This window comes from Vombatus ursinus, unplaced genomic scaffold, assembly GCF_900497805.2.
Source record: "Vombatus ursinus unplaced genomic scaffold, bare-nosed wombat genome assembly UNPS02011916.1, whole genome shotgun sequence".
Lineage (NCBI taxonomy): Eukaryota > Metazoa > Chordata > Mammalia > Diprotodontia > Vombatidae > Vombatus > Vombatus ursinus.
This window is the reverse complement of record NW_020951694.1, coordinates 1,108,715-1,128,843: the sequence shown is the minus strand read 5'-3', so window position 1 is coordinate 1,128,843 and position 20,129 is coordinate 1,108,715. Positions and strand designations below refer to the sequence as shown.

General features: G+C 49.2%; 3 protein-coding genes across 5 annotated transcripts; all 3 read right to left on the bottom strand.

Moving 5' to 3' along the window:
* Nucleotides 1–826: 826 nt before the first annotated feature.
* CHRNB1 (cholinergic receptor nicotinic beta 1 subunit) lies at nucleotides 827–6,704 on the bottom strand. Its single transcript, XM_027857050.1, has 11 exons — nucleotides 6,620–6,704; nucleotides 6,369–6,508; nucleotides 5,962–6,006; nucleotides 5,099–5,208; nucleotides 4,837–4,945; nucleotides 4,332–4,479; nucleotides 3,891–4,100; nucleotides 3,150–3,373; nucleotides 2,141–2,316; nucleotides 1,660–1,810; nucleotides 827–1,204 (listed from the first exon to the last, which is right to left on the bottom strand). The coding sequence occupies exons 1-11, from the start codon at nucleotides 6,672–6,674 to the stop codon at nucleotides 1,064–1,066; spliced, it is 1,509 nt and encodes a 502-aa protein (XP_027712851.1). The 5' UTR covers nucleotides 6,675–6,704; the 3' UTR covers nucleotides 827–1,063.
* Nucleotides 6,705–6,956: 252 nt separating this feature from the next.
* Nucleotides 6,957–16,439, bottom strand: FGF11 (fibroblast growth factor 11). 3 transcript variants are annotated; one of them, XM_027857200.1, is made up of 5 exons: nucleotides 14,607–16,439; nucleotides 12,513–12,623; nucleotides 11,999–12,102; nucleotides 9,956–10,154; nucleotides 9,096–9,280 (listed from the first exon to the last, which is right to left on the bottom strand). In XM_027857200.1, the coding sequence occupies exons 1-5, from the start codon at nucleotides 14,797–14,799 to the stop codon at nucleotides 9,186–9,188; spliced, it is 702 nt and encodes a 233-aa protein (XP_027713001.1). In that variant the 5' UTR covers nucleotides 14,800–16,439; the 3' UTR covers nucleotides 9,096–9,185. The 3 variants fall into 3 exon arrangements, with proteins under 3 accessions (XP_027713002.1, XP_027713001.1, XP_027713003.1); XM_027857201.1 differs by lacking the exon at nucleotides 9,956–10,154 and having other exon boundaries at nucleotides 6,957–9,280; XM_027857202.1 differs by lacking the exon at nucleotides 12,513–12,623.
* Nucleotides 16,440–17,255: 816 nt separating this feature from the next.
* TMEM102 (transmembrane protein 102) lies at nucleotides 17,256–19,640 on the bottom strand. Its single transcript, XM_027857198.1, has 3 exons — nucleotides 19,300–19,640; nucleotides 18,651–18,877; nucleotides 17,256–18,544 (listed from the first exon to the last, which is right to left on the bottom strand). Exons 2-3 carry the CDS (start codon nucleotides 18,862–18,864, stop codon nucleotides 17,256–17,258), a joined length of 1,503 nt encoding a protein of 500 aa, XP_027712999.1. The 5' UTR covers nucleotides 18,865–18,877; nucleotides 19,300–19,640.
* Between the last annotated feature and the right edge of the window lie 489 nt (nucleotides 19,641–20,129).

Below are 20,129 nucleotides of genomic sequence, written 5' to 3'. Positions count from 1 at the left end.
CCCCATGCAGGTCCTTGCACTCCTTGACCTTGAGTGAATTGGTTAAGATGACTGAAGCCAACTCCCAGTGGCCCTTGACAAAGTACTGCTCAACATTCTAGTCCCTAGAGCTGTTGGGAACTAGAAAATCCTAGCTAAGTCTTAAGAGTGGTCTGGAATGGGATAAAAACACCCCTCTTGGGGGCAGCTCGGTGGCATAGTGGATAGAGCACCAGCCATGGATTCAAGAAGACCTGAGTTCAAATTTGGCCTCAGACACATAACACTTACTAGCTGTGTGACCCTGGGGAAGTCACTTAACACCATTGCCTAGGCCCCACCCCAAAAAAAACACCTGTCTTCCATTTCTCTGGGCTTCCCTTATCCCTCTGTTGTTTAACCTTGGTGTTTGGAACATCCTCTCACCTTTGAAGACCACAGAGATAAGTCAGGTCAACTTCCTTAGCCTGAGGATCCACCTTATTGTCTCCCTTGCTCCTCTCTCATTGATTTTGTCCTCTTCTCCCCTTTCCCCATAAATGTCTCTCATCTTAGCCTCAGAAATAAAACTGAGAAGTCTTAGGACTCCCTTCTACCATTTCTTATGACTAGCTTTGTACAATCTAGTGGTCACCTAACCTGAGCCCATATGAATAGAGAATTAGAACCTAGGAAAGCTTTCAAGAACAAAAAGACATATCTATGATGACAGATTTTCAGGCATACCTGGGTGTTATAAGATTATTTTGTGTGCTACCCAAAAACTCATCCAACGAGTAGGTACCCATTTAACCACCCATTCGTAAAGCGGCCTACCTCAGAAAATTAAAAAGAAAGAAAAGATCAGTTTTCTCATACAACATACAACAAACGTTTATTAAGCACATGCTGTTTGCAGAGAGGCTGGGGGCAGGCTGGAGAGGATACAGGATTTAGAGAAAACATAAGTTGGGGCACTTCCCAGTAGTAATTTTAAATTGGGGGTCTGGATCGCGACAGAGGAAACGGGAGAAGGAAGACAATTCAGGCACTGGGCTCCCGCGGAATATTCCACACCAGCTATTCTTTGGGCTCAGGCGTCACTTTAGGGGAAGGGGTCGGAAGGCGGCAGGTGGTAGGAGGCATCCAGAAAGATAATGAGTGTCCCTACGCTGGTGAAAATGATGAAGGTCCACAAGAAGAGTCGGTCCACCACCATGGCCACATATTGCCAATCCTCCTTCAGCTGGGGGTGCCGGGGTGGGCGGGGGGGGGGGAAGAGAAGGCGCGGAACGAGAAGAGTCAGCCTTGACTCCAACCTCCCCGACCTTGATTACCAACCCAGGATATCCAAAAGGCAGGAACCTCCTCCCCCATCCCCTACAATTATAGTCTAGCCCCCAGGAGGGGCGGGACTTCGGCCCAAGCCCAGTACTAATCAGAAGCCGGGAGCGTGACCAAGCTGGGAGAGTGGGGCTGGGATCTTTGACTGAGAGCTCACCGGGATGTTAGAGGCCAATGAAGCCAAACCTCTCTTTTTACGGATAAAGACATCGAGGAACAGAGAAGTTAGAGGACTTAACCAGGACCACACAGCTAATAAAATTAAGCGCAGCATCTTGCTCCAAGTCCCCTACATCAAACTGTAAGGAGCCAAGACCAAGGAACTTCCACCCCACCCCCCCCCTTTTTCAGACGTACCTCTTCGTAGTCCTCTTGCTCCTGCAACTGACGAGCGATGTAGCTTATGGAGGTCACCACTTCCCGCAATTCCGGGGGCAGCCTCCGACTCCCGCTCGGACCCCCGTTGATAAAACACCGAAGGTCGGGCGGGGAGAGCTCGGGTTGAAACCTAAGAGGCGTGGCTAATTTTGGGCAGCTGCCCAAAGCCCAGCTTCCTCTGAAGTTTCCCTGCCCCTGCCTCCTTGTCCCACTTTTTTGGGGATCTATTCCGGCAGGTCACACGCTCCCTATAAAGACCTTCCACTCTATCCCGCGAGAAGCTTTGGACCTTCCCAAAAGCTCGAAGGAAATGGAAGGGTCCAGGTTCTTTGCCAACACCTCCTACACGAAAAACTACAACACCCATGATTCCCAGCGGCAGTGGCGTTGGTTCTTAGGACAGCCTCTAATTCTGTATGTTTCGCATCTTTTGCAAAATCGGGGTGGGGTCAGGACTCACCTGTTGGTTTTAGAGAAATCCCCTGGAGGCTTCCGGATGAAATACTCATCGGTGGCTCGACCCCAGACGCTACATGGGGAGTCCCTGATCGCCAAGACTGGAGGTTCAGGCTTGAGCGTTCTCTCTACCTTGGGCCTTTTTAGACCCAAGTACCGGGGGAGTTTGTGGATGAAGATCTAGAAGGGGCAGAGGCTGAGGATCAACCCCAGTGCAGCCCATTCCAAGCTGTTTTCTGTACTTTGAAGATGAGGATGGAGGGGGGAGGGGCGGATAGGAGTAGGACCCTGACCACACAGACAGGCCATTCCGTGTTCTAGTCAAACAGCTCTGCAATCTCATCCTACCCCCATCACCATGGCTGAAAGAACTCCCTCCTCCCATCTCTTGTCTTTTGGAATTTATTCCTCTAAGGCCTAGTTCTACATCTTTTCTTACATCAGATGCTATATTTAGAGCTGGAAGGGCCTCAAAGGTTTTTAATCCAACCCCTCACTTTGCAGATGAGGAAATGGAGTTTGTATAATGGTTACATGGGTACTAAGTGGCAGAGGTGAAACCTGAACCCAGGTCGATGCTTTTCCCACTATACCCAGCTGTTCCTCCTTAAATTTCTTATGCCACGTGATTTAGCTCCTCCTCCAATCCACTTAAATATTTTCTAACATGGTATAGAATGTAATCTACTTAAAAACAGGAGTTGTTTTATTTTTGTTTCTGCTTTCTCAGCACCTAGCATAGTGCCTGGCACAGAGTTGCTTAATAAATGGATTCTTGATTATAAACTCCTTGGGACCAGAGATTGTGTCATTTTAAAACTTTTAGCCCCTCTGTTGCCTAACGAAGACATAAGAAATTATTATTTGTTGAAATTAATGGGATGCTGGACTCAGATCTTAAAATCTATTGCCTCCCACCCCTACCGTCTTGCACAGTTTCACAAAAATTGAGAAGGAGAGTGACTAAGTCCCAAGGATGCAAATTTATGTTTCTGAGGAACAGTCCCTTTTACCTGATGAACCCAAAAGGGCATTTGGTGGGTGTGAGGGGATCGGTGATGCAAGTTGAGGACAACGACACTGAGTATGACTGAGAAGGTGACCAGAATCATGGTGAACATGAGGTACTTGACAATGATGGGGACAGCCAGGGATGTCTCAGGAACCTTACTGGCCAACAGCAGTAGGAACACCGTCAGGGTCAGCAGGGCAAAGATTGAGAGTGTCATCTTCTCCCCTTGTTTGTGAGTGGGAGATGAAATGAACAAATTGGGTTAGGTCACCCCATCCCAAGGAAGTTATATGGTAATCCAGGGGGAGAAGGCAGTTTTCCATGTAAAAGAACTCAAAGTTTCAACTCTCCCTTCTTTTTCTTAAGCTGAGGATGCTAATGAAGGGGGTTGCTAAAGAAAGAATTTAGTTTTGAGAGAGTGGAGGAAGAAGGCAAGAGACATTGGTCTCACAGGGAACATGAAAACTGTGGAGTCCTGTTGTGAGGCCATGATGATGGTGGGGTGGTGGAGGGACATTGGGACATTCAAAGCAGGGAGAGCTGGTCCAGTGGGAGGGAAAACTCAGTAATTGGCTGTGGGCTGGATTTAGTTATTTGGATTATAAAAGGAGAATCCTTGAACAGGTTTGAAAAAGAACGGTTGAATTTAGGAAAGGGGAGAATCTGAAGTGTGGCAGCTGAAAAGACCACAAATACTCTCTTCTACCTCTTCTCTTTCGCCCAACTCCAAGATTTCCCTTACCAGCATCTGGGGGTAGGTAGAAGACAAAAATGGCAAGAAGAGTGATGAGTACACAGGGAATTATGACATTGACCAGGTAGAACAGTGGCTTCCGTCGGATGATGAGATAGAAGGTGACATTCTGGCGTTCTCCTTCCTTCCCTCCTTGTCCTTCTCCTGAGGGGTCATTCAGTCTTGAGGATTTATGGATTATTTCCCACTGGCCATTCTCTGGAGGAGGTGGTAGGCAAAGTTGTAGAGGTGATAGAAGTTTGGGTTTACTGTGTGACAATTATGTAACATGTGTGCTAGAGATCTCCCACTAACATGTGTGTACTAGCTGTTTAAGTAGGAAAAATTATATCTGCTCCTTCATGTGAGCTATGCACATGCATATGTTGTATATGTACCCAGTGTATGTACCACTGTATCCCTCACTAATTATCTGTGTCAAGAACAAACCGATGAAGTTTCCCTCATGGATGTAGATCTCATTCCTTTGTTGTCCATCCAGATCAAGCCCTGGGCTCAGGCTGACCTCAGAGCTGTCATAACTGTAAGAACTGAAGACCATAGTGCAATTCTGCCAGTCAAAGGGGAAGTAGGTGACCTGAAAGGTGAGGGAAAAAGCATCAGAGCGATATTCCCCAGCTATTGGTCAGGATAAGGAGTAGGAGTTACTAAGAGAGGTGGTTGGGTCACTGGGACTGGGAGCCACTGGGAAGGGTCACTTGGAAGGAGAGAAATAAAGCATTAAGGAAGGTCATTGGGAGGGTCATTGGGAGGGACAGGGAGCTTGGAAGAGGAGTTACTTTAGGACTGAAAATCACTGGAGGTGGTCCTTGGGAAGGACTTGAAGTTAGTTGGAGGAGACTAGTGTTGGCTTCGGAGGGTCACTGGAAGGGACTGGGGATTTATTGCTGAATCATTGCTTATCTCGGTGAAGAAGGGGCCGGTAGTCAGGGACCTGGATACTACAGCTGCTGCGGTAAATGGCAGGGGGCAGCCAGTGCACGGAGCCGTCAGAGGTCACCAACACATGAATATTTAGAGCTACATCGAAGTTTCCATCATTGCTGAGGGGTGGGACCGGATCAACCGAGTATATTTTTACAAGCTTCGCCCTGAAACCCTCCCACCTACCCTGCCCCCTGAGTCCCTGTCCCACCCCCCTCCCTCCCAGTGACCCTGTCGTACCCCCCACCCCCATCCCCACTCCCATCTTCTACTTGTTCATGAGCACTACATCCGGAAGCCACACAGAATCCGATGCAATCCTTAGTGAGTCTATCCCCTCGTGTTCCTCAGGGTTCCAGCTTAGTCTGTAATCTGTCCATACCTAGAGACGTGGAAGGTGATGGTTTAAGCGCGCGCTGGGCAACCAATTTATCCCAGACTGTAAGGTTCTTGGAGACAGGGACCTACACTTTGTGTCTCCTCTAACTTCAGGTATAGTGCTCTGCACACAGCAATTTTTAACAACTCGTATTTATATCCAGCTTTAAGGTTCATGAATCCCGTTCCTTACAACAATTCTTCGAATTAGGGAGTGCAATTATTGTTCCCATTTTAAAGAAACAGATCCAGAGGGATGAAGTAACGTATGTCACTACGTATGTAGTGATACAGATAGTGTCAGAGCCAGTATTTGGATGCAGGTTTCCTGACCCCAAGTCCAGTGCCTACTAGACGCTTACTAAATGTTTGTGGAATGAATGGCCTGGGGCGGGGGTGGTGGTGGAGGGAACTGTCGGATGCTTGGGTCCTTCTAGCACTGAAGTTCTTAATCTTTTTTTTTTCTCATGTACTACTTTGGTAGTATGGTAAAGCCTATAGACTCATTCGCAGATTAATGTTTGTTGCCTACGTTAGTAATAGGAGGAGATGCTCAATTTCAGTCAAAGATTAATGAAAATGATGTGACTTTTTTTTTTCTTATCGATCTCCTGAGATCTCTCCACTGACCTCCAGGTTTGTGGACCCCAGGTGAAGAGCCCCATCTCTAGGGTAAGGAGGCACTTAAAATAAGGGATAAGACCTCCTACCCCGCCGTCCCCACCCCAGCAACCTTCCCATACAGTCTCTTCCGTACCAGGTCCACATACACTTTGGTGATTAACTCCTCGTCCTTCTCGTTCTGTAAGAGAAGGAATAGGAGTTAAAGGAGCTAAAGGAGAGAACCAATAAAGGGGAACTTCCCACCTCCTAGAATCCCCTCTTTTACTTTCCACCGGTCCAGTCAATTTTTCCATTCCCCAGAGGCCTCGCTGGCCCCGCCCATTTCATAGCTGGCCCCGCCCCTTGCCACTGGTCTCACCAGTTCCAGGCTCCACCTCTTCTACATATACTTAGAAATAATCCTTAAGCCCCTCCTCCTGAGGGCCCCTCCCCCATGAGCTCGGGAGCTTTGTGCCTGATTCCTGATCCGTCACTCCTTAGGCCCCATATCTTTTGCCCTTACCCCCCGCTTTCAACCCTAGCCCGGTACCTCTAGCTCACCAGGCTGATAATCTGCGCTAGGGTTAGGCCGATGCTGACGGGCACGCGGTCCCCAGGGTCCCGGGCGGGCCTCACGGAGCTATCATAACCCGAGAAAAGCTTTTCTAGGAGCTGACCCTCGGCCAATGTGCTGCTTGCCCCTGAAAATGGGACCATGGAGGTCCCGTAGTCATATCACACACACTCATGCCAATTTCCCCTCTCAGTGACCCAAGGAACTCGCCCCAGTACCCAAAAGTCCCGTTATCTACCGTCCATGAAGAACAGGACCCCTAGGGTCCCCAGCAGCAACACTCCTGGGGTCATGCTTGCCACTGCCTCTCTGCTCTCCCTAGGCTGGCTCCACAGCCCAAGTGAGCTGGGATCGAGTGGCAGAGGAAATGACTAGGCGTTTAGGAATGTGCACCTGTTCCTCTGCCCTGCAGCTGCTGGGACCCTAGCTCTAAAATCCAAGTGTCCCCTCCTCTTTTCTGCCGTCTTCTGCTCACTGCTCTAAAACTTAAAATAATTTTACCTCCTGCTCAGCTACCCTCTCCCACTCAAAACTCCAGGCACTCAATCTTCCCAATTCCAGAACAGACACAGAGATTGTACAAATTGCCTTTAATCTAGGGAATGAGCAGAGGAAGGACCCTTGTTCCCCGGAGAGGGAGGATTTACAGGCAGCAGGTGTCTGTGATGGTAGGGAGTGGGGTGGGATTGGGGTTCTACCAATCATGTTACAATCTGAGGAAGCTGAAATAGGTTCTGAGATAATCCCTCATCCTGACCCCAGTTCTTCTAAATTCTTTCCCAGTAGTTTCCTGTTCTCTCTAATTCCTCCCAGTGGTCCCTGAATCTTTTTCTCCCATGACCTTAGTGTTCCCAGCGAGTCACAGTACAACCCCCCCCAATACTCCTCCTCAACTCACTACTGATTGGTTCTATCCCGTTTTAGTCCTATTTATTCCATCTGCCAAGTATCCCTTTCTTTCTTTCACCCTAGTTGATTTATGACTTACATTCTCTTTTCAGTAATTCAAGGATTTGTGATCTCATCAGTATCTCCACAAACATGGATTACAGACCTCCCTGCAATTTAGCAAAGACTTTGAAATTTGCCTTAGCCAAAAAGTTCATCACCTTGGATGCAACCTGGTGATGAGCCTCTGAGTTCAACTAGAGAAATCTTTGGACAATAGGCATAAAGGCTGTCTCTGGGGCATACTTGAAGCCTTTCTAGGTTAAGGCCTTCCAGAGATTTTGATCCCCTGGAAAAATTCTTAGTAAACCCAGGGTTATTCTATTTTGGTTAAAAATCTGGGGATAGTGAGATAGAGAACCAAAATTCTCTGAATTTCCCCATCATTACCTGACCAACATGAGAATGTTATTGCTGATTCAGAGGATTCTCTATTTGCTCTCCTATTGACAGTTTCTACCAGTGTCTCACTATCCTCTTTCCTTCCCAGATATTGAGGACTTCATGATATTTATGGAGGACCCCTAAGGAGTCCCTGGTGAGGTAGCTAAGTATTCATATTTCCATATAATTCAGGAATTATTCCCATAGTCCCCACCTCCCCACTCCAACCCCAGATATTTTCCTCCCTCCTCCACCCACAGTATCTGGGTCTCAGTGCCTTCACCCTGAAATTTCATTAAACATGATTTTTCTTTCCTTCCCCTTACCCCTAGACTCCCCAGCCTATTGCCCTGCAAGTACCCATGTTTAGGGAGAGATTGAATCCTAAACTTTAGAAAGTGCATTTAAAAAGAAGACGGATTCTTTTTTTCTATATGGAAGAATAAGATTTTTTTAGAAAACTTTCTACAGACAAAATAGGAGGTGGGTTTTGGTCCATATATAATGTAATTCTCTCTGGACCACAAGTAGCATTCATGGAAGAAGTGTGATCCATTGTTTAGAACATCTTCTAGAGCAAGCATGTGGTTATTCATACTCTAGCTCCATCCAGGGAGAGGGGATGATTTCAACTACAAGGTAGAACCACAAACCATTAGAACAGATTCTAGAACTGGGTCCCTCCAGGGCAGAGGTTAGGACAGTGGTAGTCTACAACTGGGCTCAGTGTGGACCAAGACAATGTCTGTGCTGTGCTCTAGATGTAGATTTCTTCCATATCTAGATCAAGAATCCATCTTGATCAACATTAGTCTTCAATGACCCAGAACAGAAGTTAGCAATGTGACTCTACTACAATACAGAAGATTTTGATGCCAAATTGACTCTGTGTAGGATCCAGATTTCAGAACACATCCAGGACAAAGTCAGAAGGCTGAGGGGATAAGCAAGAGAGAAGAGGCTGTGCTCTAGTTGACCGTGGCTTTGTGGTTATGTAGAAGAGTGGCAAAGAACCCTAGAAACGAGGCTGTCTATCCTTATTTAGAACCTACAGCTTCATCTCTCAGGAAATTTTCTGAGAGCTTGTGCAGAAAAGGAAAAAAATACAGTGATTAGCCAGGCCCCTTAATGGTATATAGCAATGTTTCCAGATCCCCTATAAGGGTCCTTTAATATAGAAAATTACCAAAGAGCAGATCTTACTAGGATTTTGGTTTTGCAGCAATAGCCCAAGAGTCACAGACCACCCTTAATCTTTCAGATAGTTGTTGTAATGGCTACCACTTTTGTAGTCCTCCTAAATTGCCCAAGGAAGGTCAAAAGAAATCTTCTAAGTCAGGAATTTATGGCTTGTGGCAGGGGAGTGGTAAGGAAGGAATGGAACAAGATGAGAGACCACAATGACTGGTTCAGTCTGGGATCTGTATGGCTGTCTTGATGAAAGACTTGAGGGACGCTCCCAGACAGCAGGGTTATGTTTTAGGAGGCAAAGAGGCTGAAGGAGGCTTGTCATTTGTAGGAGATGTCTCAGGTACGTTGTGCAGGGAAGGCTCCCGGTACATGGCCACTGTGAGAAGGATGGAACAGAGAAAGAGAAACAGTCAGGGATCAAGAAACACAGAAATAAGCAGCAGAGAAATATGAAGATAGGACCATAGCCTTTCTTGGCCAAAATGATGGACTAGATGATCTTTAAGGACGCTTATAGTTTTAAAACCTATAATTTTATGGTTCTATGAAGGAGTCGTCACTGTATTAATGCTTGGTTGGCTTCTTTCTGTGTTGCTATTGTTGACCTGATATACTACCTCCCCTCCTCCCTCCAGGTGGGCCCTGGACAGAGCATTTCTTGGAATTCTGATATAATCTAGTTCAACCCCTCCCCCCCTCACCTCACATACCCTATTTTACAAATGTTCAGTATTTCAAGATCAAAACCTCCAACTCCAACAGGTTCTCTCTCTCTCTTTTTTTATCATCACTATACAACTTTTCTGTCACAATATAAAATGTCTTCACTGGAAAAAACAAACAAAAGCAAAAGTCTTGCCATATACAGTGACTAAGGGCAGAAATCTCCTACTCCCCATTCCTCCCTGTTATAAGACTTCCCTTGTTATGACCTAGTTTGAGATATCTGATATATGACCCTCATAGGATCTGAAGGTAGACAAAATTCTCTCTGTGGTGATGGAAATGTACTTGACATGACAGACCCTCCCATCCCTAAAGACGTTCACACCTTCGAGGAGTTTAGGCACAAAATGGGCAGCTGCTTTCGTCTTCTTGACTCTATTTCCCTTCATGACATGGCCCTCCTTGTCCAAACCCAAATACCAGGCCCGGCCTGAACGACGCTGGCGGTAGAGGGCAGAGGCGTAAAGGACATAATAATTCTCAAAGACGCACTCCTTAAAGCGACACTCTGCTGTAAAGTGTGGCTTGATGATGAGGTCACAGAAAGAGAAAACAAAGGCAGGGAGGAAGAAAAAGAAATTGATATTAATAGCCAGGAGGCTGATGTTTCTCAGTCTTGGGCCCCACCCTTTCTTACCAAATGATACAAAAAATCTACTGTGTGGGACCAAAATCCTCTGAGTGGTATGGGGAGGAAATAAAGATGAGCTCTGGGAGCCCAGGTGCCTGTGGGTTTGGGGCTGGATTTCTTTGTATTCCTGTAATCTGATTCTCTAACCTCCCTCCCATCTCCCACCCTCTAACCAATCCCTTCCTTTTCTTCCAGTATAGCAGTTCTCAAAGTGTGGTCTATAGATCCTTGAGAGTACCCCAATGGGGAAAGGGACCTCAAAGTCCAAACTATTTTTATAATAATATTAATAAATTATTTGCCTATTAAAATACTCCCTGATTTTTCAAATACATATCTGTGTGAGATCATACTGTTTTTATATACTTTAACCAAAAAATACATCACAGTAGATTAAATGCAGAAGTATATGTGAAAGTTTAGCTGGTTTATTAAGCCAGACATTAAATAAATTTGCAAAAATATGCAAAATAGGGGGCAGCTAGGTGGCATAGTGGATAAAGCACTGGTCCTGGAGTCAGGAGGACCTGAGTTCAAATCCAGCCTCAGACACATAACACTTACTAGCTGTGTGACCCTGGGCAAGTCACTTAACCCCACTGCTGAGCAAAAAAAAGAAAAAAGGAAAAAAAACATAAAAATATGCAAAATAATGCCACTTTTCTCACTAAATTTTTTATATTTTAGAAAACATAGTTATTTTCATAAAATATGTTATTTACATTGGTTAACATGTTTTTGTTGTTATTCAGTCATATCTGACTCTTTGTGACCCCATTTGGGGTTTTCTTGGCAAAGATATTGGAGTGGTTTGCCATTTCTTTCTCAAGCTCATTTTACAGATGAGAAAATTGAAGCAAACAGGATGAAATGACTTGCCCAGGGTCACACAGCTAGTAAGTATCTGAGGCCAGATTTTAATTCAGGAAAAGATGAGTCTTCCTGACTCCAGGCCAGTGCTCTATCCACAGAACCATCTAGCTGCCCTGACATGGTAAGCACTTACTGAGTTTAGTACTGTCATTTTAAATGAACTAATACATATTTAAAAAATTTAAGAGTATAAAGTGGAAGCAAAAAGTTTGGCAACTCCTTACTTCCAGTGGATTTGGGCTCTAAACTGGAGGGAGGGGACAGGAAGTAAACAGAGACTCAGATATCTTTGGGCAAATCAACTAACTTCCCTAGTACTCAATCTCTTCCCTCCTCACTCTTCGGTCTGGGAGTGTGAAAATTATTTGGTCAAAGAATGCATTACTGGCAGAGCTATGGAAGAACTCAGGTCTTTCTTTCCACATGCCCTGCTTGGCTCTCATGGTCATCATTAAATCTGGGGATATAGGGGGATACTCAGAAGAGAGAAGCCATAAGGGGTTCTAGGCATGTGGTTGTGAGGGTGTCCCTTGCAGAGGCTATAAAGGGATTTGGAAGGAATCTCCCTCAACAGTCTCTTGAGTAGTGAGGGGATATGATGAGGGTACTGAAAGATTACTGAGGAGAGAGCTTGAATTGGGTCCTGGTAGGATATGGGAAAGAAAATGTTAGAAAAAATTTAGGGAATTCAGAGAGGGAAATGATTTTGAGACTGATGACTCTGTTGTAGAGTGTGTGTAACGGGATTGAGAAGAGGGTCAAATGTGGGATCACCAGGGAAAGTGCCAGGGAGTGGGTGGGAGAAAGGAGGGTCCCAGTTAGGTGGTTCACCAGGACAGAGGAAAATGAGGGGAGGAGTCTCACCGAGCTGTAGAGTAGCCCCTCAGCATTCATGGCTACATAATGCCCCAGCTTGGTGCTCTGGATAGTGACCACACGGAGACCCACAGGGATCAAGTTAAACTGAGCTGGAGGGTAGAATGAGAGTTAGAGATGAAAGGGATCCAACCCCTGGCCTTAATCCTTAAGTATATAGAATTCAGATGCCTTGTTCCCATCCCTTCAAAAACAAAAACAAAAACAAAAACAAAACCAACAAAACTCTGAGCCTACCATCAGCTCACCCTACCATCAGTTCCACTCCAGGGACAGCCACTTTGACTCTGGCCTATCCCCACTCCTGGATGTCAATGACAGAGAGAAACAGAGACTGAAGTAGGATGGGAAAGTAACAGGGTGGATAGGAAATAGATAAGCTATTCCTTCAGTTGCCTTAGGCATAAGGGTACAGTGAGAGAAGAGAAGCCCTAAGCATCTGATACCCACTTCTTCTCCTCTCCTAACTCCCCACACCCCAAAAATTCCCTTCTCTTCTCACTGAAGGAGCTGGTATCCTCTTGTGTGCCATTGATGCTCCCATCTGGATTGGCCTGGAGATAGAAACCCTGACGGCAGAAAAGCTTTGTGATGATGCCTTTGAGCTGGGGCTCTAAGGAGAGAGAGACAGGGACAACTTGACATTAATCTTTGATGAAGATTTCTCTTTCCAAGTTTGATCCTAGAAATGGGGGGGAGGTGAGGGAAGTGGGGAAAGTAGTTAGGGAGAACTAAGGTCAACTGCTCTTTAACTGACTCACTGCATGTAACCCTCTAGCTTTGGCCTCTCTGTCTCCTGGGGAAGTCTGTACCCTGTCCCTGCCCCCACCATTAGCTCTCAGTTTAATTTATTGAAATTTATTTAAATAGTTTAGTTCCTGCTCAATAGCTGAGCTGGAGGGGGAAGGGAAGGAGTTATGATAAGGGGAAAAGACAGTGATAAAGGCAGACAGAAACACTATAGTTTTTGTGGTAGGTAATCTCAGGTTGGACGTTGGGGGAAGGGGGCTACTCAAGCTATGGGGGGAGGGAGCTGACGCTGCTGGAATCAAACTTGCTGACTCAGCACCTGATGCTGCCCAGCCTGGCTTGGGCCTCTGCCGTCTGCCTGGTCATCTGTGCACAAGCCTGTCTTCCTGAGGAACCGGGAATCAGGGGGCTCCAGCCTCTTCCTCTTCTCTAGTCCTTATTAGCATTAGGGACCCCGGACTTCCAAGCTGGGGAGGGAGGATTGCAGTGGCGCATACAAAAGATGAGTGTAAGTGAGGGGCTGATTGTAATTGTGTGTATGTGTGTAAGGGCTAGAGGGGTGTGGAACAGAAGGGCAAAGGGACATTTCCAAAGGGTGGGCTCTGGACTGTACCACAGAAAAAGGCAGAGTGGGTGGGGAGAGGAATCATTCAACGAGAACTTGGGGTCGGCGTTATTGAGACTCTCACTCCCTTATCAATTTGGAAAAAGTGGGGAAGGGAGGACAGGGACAGCGTCCCTTTTTTCGACATGGTCGTCTCTTCCTCACCTCTTTCACAGTATAATTCCCCAAGGGGAATTTCGTGTATTACCCCCTGTCCTTCTGCGGGTGGAACAGTCCCAGTCTTTCCTGTCCCCGTCCCCCCTACCACCCTCCCCTCCCCAGCCTCCTCATTCCCCTAGTCCCTCAGAATCTGTTCTGAACGCCTGGGTTCCTGTGGGTAGGGGCAGCCAGTCCAGCGGGTGCCAGGGCTTTGTGTTCTTGGAGGAATCAGGACTTGGGGGTGTGAAAAAAATTGGGGAGGAGAATCCAAAGGACATTCCTTGTTCCGTCCCCTGGGTGTGAAGGAGGGGAAAGAGGGAGGACACAGTAGAGTTCTGGGATCAGGCAGGGAGAACAGAGTGGGGTGCGGGGGAGGAAGCAAGGAGGTAGGGGTGGGGGAGGGGCTGATCTGCAAGGACACCCTAGGAAGAGTTAGGAAGGTTGTCTCAGAGCCAGGTGAGGTTAAACAAGAAAGCCCCAAGCTAGAGACTGCGCTAACAGAAGAGCAGAGGAATGGGGATGGGGTAACCAGCTAAACTGGGAGGAAAAAGAAAAAGACGTCGCAGAATTGAAGAAACTAGGTTGTGTGACCCAGGCGTTCCGAATCCTCGGTAGTCTCAGTTCGGGGCTTGAAGCAGAGCAACAAAAGGACAGGAAGAAACGCACGTAGCCTGGCAATGCTGGGAGGGGGTGGGTGGGGAAACAGGATGCTTGGGTTCCTGAGAGGGGCGGGTGTTAGTTAAACTCCGTTAAAACCCCTGACATTTTCCCTAGCTTTAGAAGAGAAAGAGGCTCAGGGTTATGCGGGAACAGAGAAAGGAAAGTGAGGAGCAGCAGAAAGGGAGAGTATCTGAACTTCTAGTCTCCCCATTGCCCAACTCTCATTAAGGAGTTTTCGTCTATCTTATCCAACCCTCAACTCAGCCCTCTAAAGTATTTTCGTCCAGCCTTCTCTGGCTCTCTTTGCCAGATACTTTCCTTGGGGACCCGGGTATTCTGTTTTCTATCCCTGAGATTTCTCCTTTAGTCTAGCTCCCACTTCAACCTACTCAAGAGCCCAGGACCCCAACTGTTATCACTCACCCGGGGCTCTGTCCGGGCGCGTCCGTCGCCCCCCACACAGACGGACCTTGGAGAGCAGAATCAGTATCTGCTTCTGACACAAGGACTTAGTACCCCTCCGGCACACTCGCCGTTGAGCTGACACTGGTCGGCTCGTCCCAGGGTCTCGTACTTCTCTCTTCTGCCTGATCAGGCTGCTGGCCAGCGCCGCCATCTCCAACCACCTTCCCTCCCTTTAGGGGACAGTCGAATCTCCCTACGACGTCCCCTAACTCCGCCACTCTCAGATTGGAGGTATACAACCCAAATTGTATGGAGGCACCTCAGTAAGACACAACCCTCAATCTCAATCTGGCTCCCAGAATGCCCCCCACCCCCAACTGAAAAATACTCCAAACTGGCAGATAGTTCTAGGATGAAAGCTAAATCCTTCCCTTCCTACAGGAAGGCACCCTCCAATCTCTCTCAAATAGGGTGGTACCCCCAAATTTATCCCAGATACTCTCCTCTGCGTTCCTGGATTATTTACTGTTAAGTAGCATCCCAATAAATCCTCCCCCCTAAGTACTTCAAAAGGGTCCCTTCAACTGTCCTCTCCCCCTGTCACCCCTAAACTTGATGGGAATCCTTGAACTCTTACTTAGTTCAAGCTTTGTTAATCCCTGGCTCTTGCCTCCAGTTCTCTGGGTTTCCCTTCCTCATAGCCCCAAATTTTCTCTCCTTTCCTTCACTGTCCTGGCCCTAAATCGATGTAACTCCAAGGTTCCCCTTTTTTCTGCACCTCTCCATATAATTTCGGCTGACCAGACTTGGTAGACCCTAACTCACTATGGGAGATGACAGAAATGAATCTCACAACTCCTCCCTGTCAGCTCAAGAAATCTAGAAGGGGTGAGAAGGAAACAGGGCTACAACTCCAAATCACCCATTGCAGCAACACTTGGTACAGCAGCTGTGAGGAGGTTAAAGGGAATTGGGGTCTTCTTTGCCACCCTTTAGTCCCCAGATTGGAATGTATCTCCTATCTCTTCCCATCCCTCTCAAAACCTATAGCCCAGAACTTCTGGGAGGTTCCATTTGCCAGGGTCCTGAGATTCTTTACAAATCAACCATAAACTTGGCTTATGCCTCCCCTTTTCAGCAAGTCAACACTCTACCTCCCCAAATCCCTAGAGGCCCTAGTTTCTGGCGACCAGGTATCCTCTAAACTTATCCTTACCTCTACTTCTTCCCTGGTGCTTCCAAATATGCCCTTCTAGCTCCAGCAACTTAGGGGTTATCAAGGTGCAGTGGGTATGGAAGGTCCTTTCTTACATCCTGTCACTCCAAAATAGTGAGTCTTTAACTTCACTCTGGGTATCCCACAAAATGTTATCGGGGAGTCTTAATGCAGTCTTCCAGCTATTTGACCTCCAGCTAGCTACTCCAAAGTGTTGCACCCCACTTTCCCCCTGGTACTCCCCAAATTAGCTTGCCTCCTGTACTTCCTTCACGCGTTTCTATGATCCCCAGGGTCCCCGTCTAACGTTCCTAAGCGATTGCTTGCACCCCACTTTCTTTCCTGAGACCCCCCAAACCTGTCCTGTTGATCCTGCTGCCGGCAGTGATGGATGGCTCAGGCTCTCAAATTCTCCTCCCTCACCGTCCCCCTGTCGGCAGAGGGTTCCCCGCACGGTCCACCTCGGCGCTCTCTATCCCTCCCCGCCCAGGGAAATGGGGGGGGGGGTTCACAGGGCGTCCCCAGTCCCCCGATGGCGGCGCTCCAGGCCTCAGCAGCAGGACTGACTGGAAAGCAAGCCCAGGCAGCAGAAGCAGTAACGGCAGCCGTAGCAGCAGCAGCAAACTCGCGTACTGCTCCCCGACCTCAGCCCAAGAACCCTATCCGAGGGCGGGGCAGGGGGCGGAGACAGCATCAAAAAGAGAACGGTGGAAAGTGACTCCTGCATCTGTTAGAGAACCTGGAAATGGAAGTGGCTGAGGATATAGGGAGGGAACAAACAAGCCAGTGGTGGGAAGTCAGTCATGACTCCCAGGAAGGGGAACAAGGTGCAGAGCTTGAACCTGGGTGACAAATATCTACAAAATGCATGAGAAAGGGGGGAGGGGCTAGCTGAGTGCTGGAGAAGAAATTGAACTGTGGCTGAAGACAGAGGAGGTTTTTAGGTACTGTGTGTGTGTGTGTGTGTGTGTGTGTGTGTGTGTGTGTGTGTGTGTGTGTGTGTAGCAGAGATGGGGAAGGGATCCCTTGCCAGGAGGAGGTTGCTGTTTTCTAATATTTCCAATCTGACCAAATTGGCCAGGCTCCATCTTATCATCCTCGCATACTGTGTCAGCATCTCCCCTTCACCCCTTTACTTGGCTTCCACCAAGGGTCACACACAGGAGGAATTCCAATTGAGAGGGCAAGAATAGACAAGGAAGAGATGAGGAGTCTCTGGGTCAGGGTCTTGATGGGAGAAGTGTGCATTTTGGGGAGAGGGTGGCGGTGGTGAGGACAAGATTAACATTTTCTTTTCAGGGTCAGGACCAAGACAGCCAGCAGCATCAGAAAGTTCGAGGGCTAGGTCTCCCAGAATGAGTTATGTCACTGGTTGGGGAGAGGCGGGAATAAAGGAGATTGGAGAAAAAAAAAGAATTAAAATTCTTCTGTCTCCTTCCAGCTACAAATATTTAATGACCCCCGCCCAACACCCCTCCCCCCTTCCGCGCAGTCTTGGCCTCCTCCACCGCAGTTCTGAGAGCCCCTACAGGGTCCCCCCGGAGTCGGGCGAGAGCGCCGGTCAGCTCTGTGGCCCCCTCCCCGGCCGCCAGCTCCCGCCCTTCCAGGAAGTAGTCAGGCAGACCCCCAGCCTCGAGACCGCGGCTTAACTCGTCCAGCAGCCCGAGGCAACAAGCCCCGGCGTTCTCCGGCCGCCCCAAATAGAGGGCCGGGAGTCGCTCGCAGGCCCAGTAGAGCAGGGTCCGCAGGAGGTAGGGAGCCGCGCAGCCAGCCCCGGCCACCAGGGGGCGTAGTAAGGCCTGGGCGGCGGCGTGTGCCTGGAGCAGAGGTTGGGGGATGCGGGCCTTGAGCGCCAGCTCCTGGCGGGCAAAGCAAATCCGCCAGCACAGCCCATCCTCCTTTTTGGCTCCGTAGCCCGGCACGAGGTAGCAGGCGGTAGGCCCAGCGGCCACGGGACCCATCCAGGCGTGGGTCCGGGTTCTCTCGGGCCAGCCGGCCACGGAGATCCCTGGCACCAAGTCAAAGAGCAGGAGCCGCGGGGGAGGGCCTGGGGTGGACAGAAGGATGGTACTGACTCCGGCATGGCGGGCGGCATGGACCAGGCGCACGGCGCCGGGTTCCGGGGTCAAGGAGACAGCTACAGCGGATAGCGAGGAAAAAAACCAGGCAGCCACTTGCGTGGGGCACAAAACGGGCCAGTTTTCCTGAGGGCCCCGCCCCTCAGGCTCTGGCACTGGCTGTCCAGGGAGTTGCTCTGTGACGTCACTGTGCGGTTCCTTCAATAAGCCTCGCTCTGCCGAATCCCTCAAGTCGCCGTGCTGCTCTTCCACCGGCGCTGGCGACTTGTGGTAGGAGTCTCCTAGCACGCGCTGGGACTCCTCCGCAGTCTCGGGCCCAGTGACGTCACGCGGAGGCTTCTCCAATGGGCACGCCCCTTTTACTGCTGGGGCGGAGGGCCCTAGGCAGTCGCACCAGGCCTCCAAGGCCGAGGCCCCGCCCACTCGCTCTTGGAGGCGGAGCCATGCGCTGCCAGACTCCAGCTCGAGGTCGGGCATTACCTCCTCGCCGTCCAGCCAGAGCAAGGGCACCAGCACCGTGAAGCTGGCGTCGTAGTGGGGCCCCCGGACGTAGGGACCCAGGGGTCCAGGCCCCAGATCTAGAGAGCCCTCGCGGACTCCACCGCGGAGGAGCAGAAGCTCGGTTTGCCCAGGAACCCGGGGGTCCCGTCGGTGGATGAGACCTGAGGATAAGGGGAGGGGATCAGTCGAGACTCTCTATGGGGCAGTTGAGAACTCGCGTGGGGGCACTGGAGAGAGGACAGGAGGGACCAAAGGTGACACACTTACTGAGCAGAGAGAAGACAAAGTCCTTAGCCCGGAGGAGGTCGGCCCCGGGCTTTGGCCCACCGTGCCAGCTCTCTTGGACCCCGAGCTCTTGGATCAGTTGAGTCAGCTCCTGCAGCTGCGCTCCGGAGCAGAAGTCGAGGTCCGTGAGGGGGCGGGCAGGGGCTGGGGGTGGCGGACCCCACCAGGGGGTACCCCTCCAGACTGCGGAAGCCATGTGGGGGCTGAGGCTAAGGACACGGCGGGGAGAAAGGGAAAATGGAGCTCAATTCATTCTTCTAACTCGGTCCAGGACCACCCACTCCTTTCTTCCTCTGCACCCCAGCCTACCCTGTATTCTAGAGGCGCCTACGCTCAGGGCGGTTAAGGAAGTCTTGTTTATTTAAATGGAAAATGCACAAATATTCTCCAGTTTCCACCCCTTCCCTCAAAGTGTGTTCCCAGATCCCCCCCACCCCAAATATGCAAGCTCCCTACCAATTAGTACCAGTTAGACCTGACAGGTGGTTAAAAAAAAAAGAAAAGAGCTGTCTCTCCTACCCCCACCCCAAGTTCAGCCCCGGACTCAACAACAGGCCAGTCCTATCCCTACTGTCTAATTCTGGGAGCCAGAAACATCCCTTTATCAGCGCCTAGTGTTCCCTTCCCTTACCTGCTATTTGGGGGTGGGGTGGGGGGGATGATGGCAAAGGACCTCAGGCGACCGCAGGGAGGGAAAAGAAAACGGGAGAAAGCTTCCGAGAAAATCCTGCGGGTAACTTCCTTCTCTCCACCAGGGCACACCCCTTTTACCTGAGGCTACACCCCTCTCTGCCTAGACTCTAAACTCGGAAAGTTCTGGCCCCACCCCATGCCTTGGTTCCTTTTCCCTAGCTCCAGGTTCCAGAGAGGTTTCTGAATCGGGCGGGAAATTGAAGTCTTCACCGTCCCTCCCTCCCATTCTTCCAGCCCTTTCCAGTAAATACGGTGATCAGGATTCACTTGGTAGGGAGGAAGGGGTGCATGCTAGAAAATATAGTTTAGTTTCTGCGTACCCAAGCCGTGTCTGGGAGTTGTCTTTTCGGGCTACCTGGTACTCTACTGCGCCCTACTGTCTAGTCAGGGTAGGGGTGGAGCATGCTAGACTGATAAACTGAATTTTATAGAGTTTTGAGGGACCACAGCAGCCATCAAGACCAACTCTAACCTCCAAAGGAATTCTCACTACAAAACTACTGGACAAGTGGTAATCTTAAAGATTCTGCTTATGAGGAAGTAGTCCAGGTAGTCCATTTCACTTTTAGACTGCTCTAATTAATTAGGAGGGGCAGCTAGGTGTTGCAGTGGATAGAATGCCAGACCGGTGTCAGGAAGACTGCAGTTCAAATTCGACCTCAGACACTTGTGCAACCGTGGGCAAGTTACTTAAACCTGTTTGCCTCAGTTACCTCATCTGTAAAATGAGCTGGAGAAGGAAATGGCAAACCACTCCAGTATCTCTGC

Excerpts from the sequence above, each read along its gene's own strand:
- CHRNB1 (XM_027857050.1), bottom strand. The coding sequence starts at position 6,674 with ATGACCCCAGGAGTGTTGCTGCTGGGGACCCTAGGGGTCCTGTTCTTC. Across the intron at positions 4,946-5,098 it reads GATGTAGTGCTCATGAACAA|CAATGATGGAAACTTCGATG; the intron begins GTAGAAGATGGG and ends CCCACCCCTCAG. Across the intron at positions 3,374-3,890 it reads CTACCTACCCCCAGATGCTG|GGGAGAAGATGACACTCTCA; the intron begins GTAAGGGAAATC and ends CTCACAAACAAG.
- FGF11 (XM_027857200.1), bottom strand. The coding sequence starts at position 14,799 with ATGGCGGCGCTGGCCAGCAGCCTGATCAGGCAGAAGAGAGAAGTACGA. Across the intron at positions 12,103-12,512 it reads AGAGGATACCAGCTCCTTCA|CTCAGTTTAACTTGATCCCT; the intron begins GTGAGAAGAGAA and ends TCTACCCTCCAG. Across the intron at positions 10,155-11,998 it reads AGGGGCTACTCTACAGCTCG|CCACACTTTACAGCAGAGTG; the intron begins GTGAGACTCCTC and ends CTCATCATCAAG.
- TMEM102 (XM_027857198.1), bottom strand. The coding sequence starts at position 18,864 with ATGGCTTCCGCAGTCTGGAGGGGTACCCCCTGGTGGGGTCCGCCACCC. Across the intron at positions 18,545-18,650 it reads CTTTGTCTTCTCTCTGCTCA|GTCTCATCCACCGACGGGAC; the intron begins GTAAGTGTGTCA and ends CCTTATCCTCAG.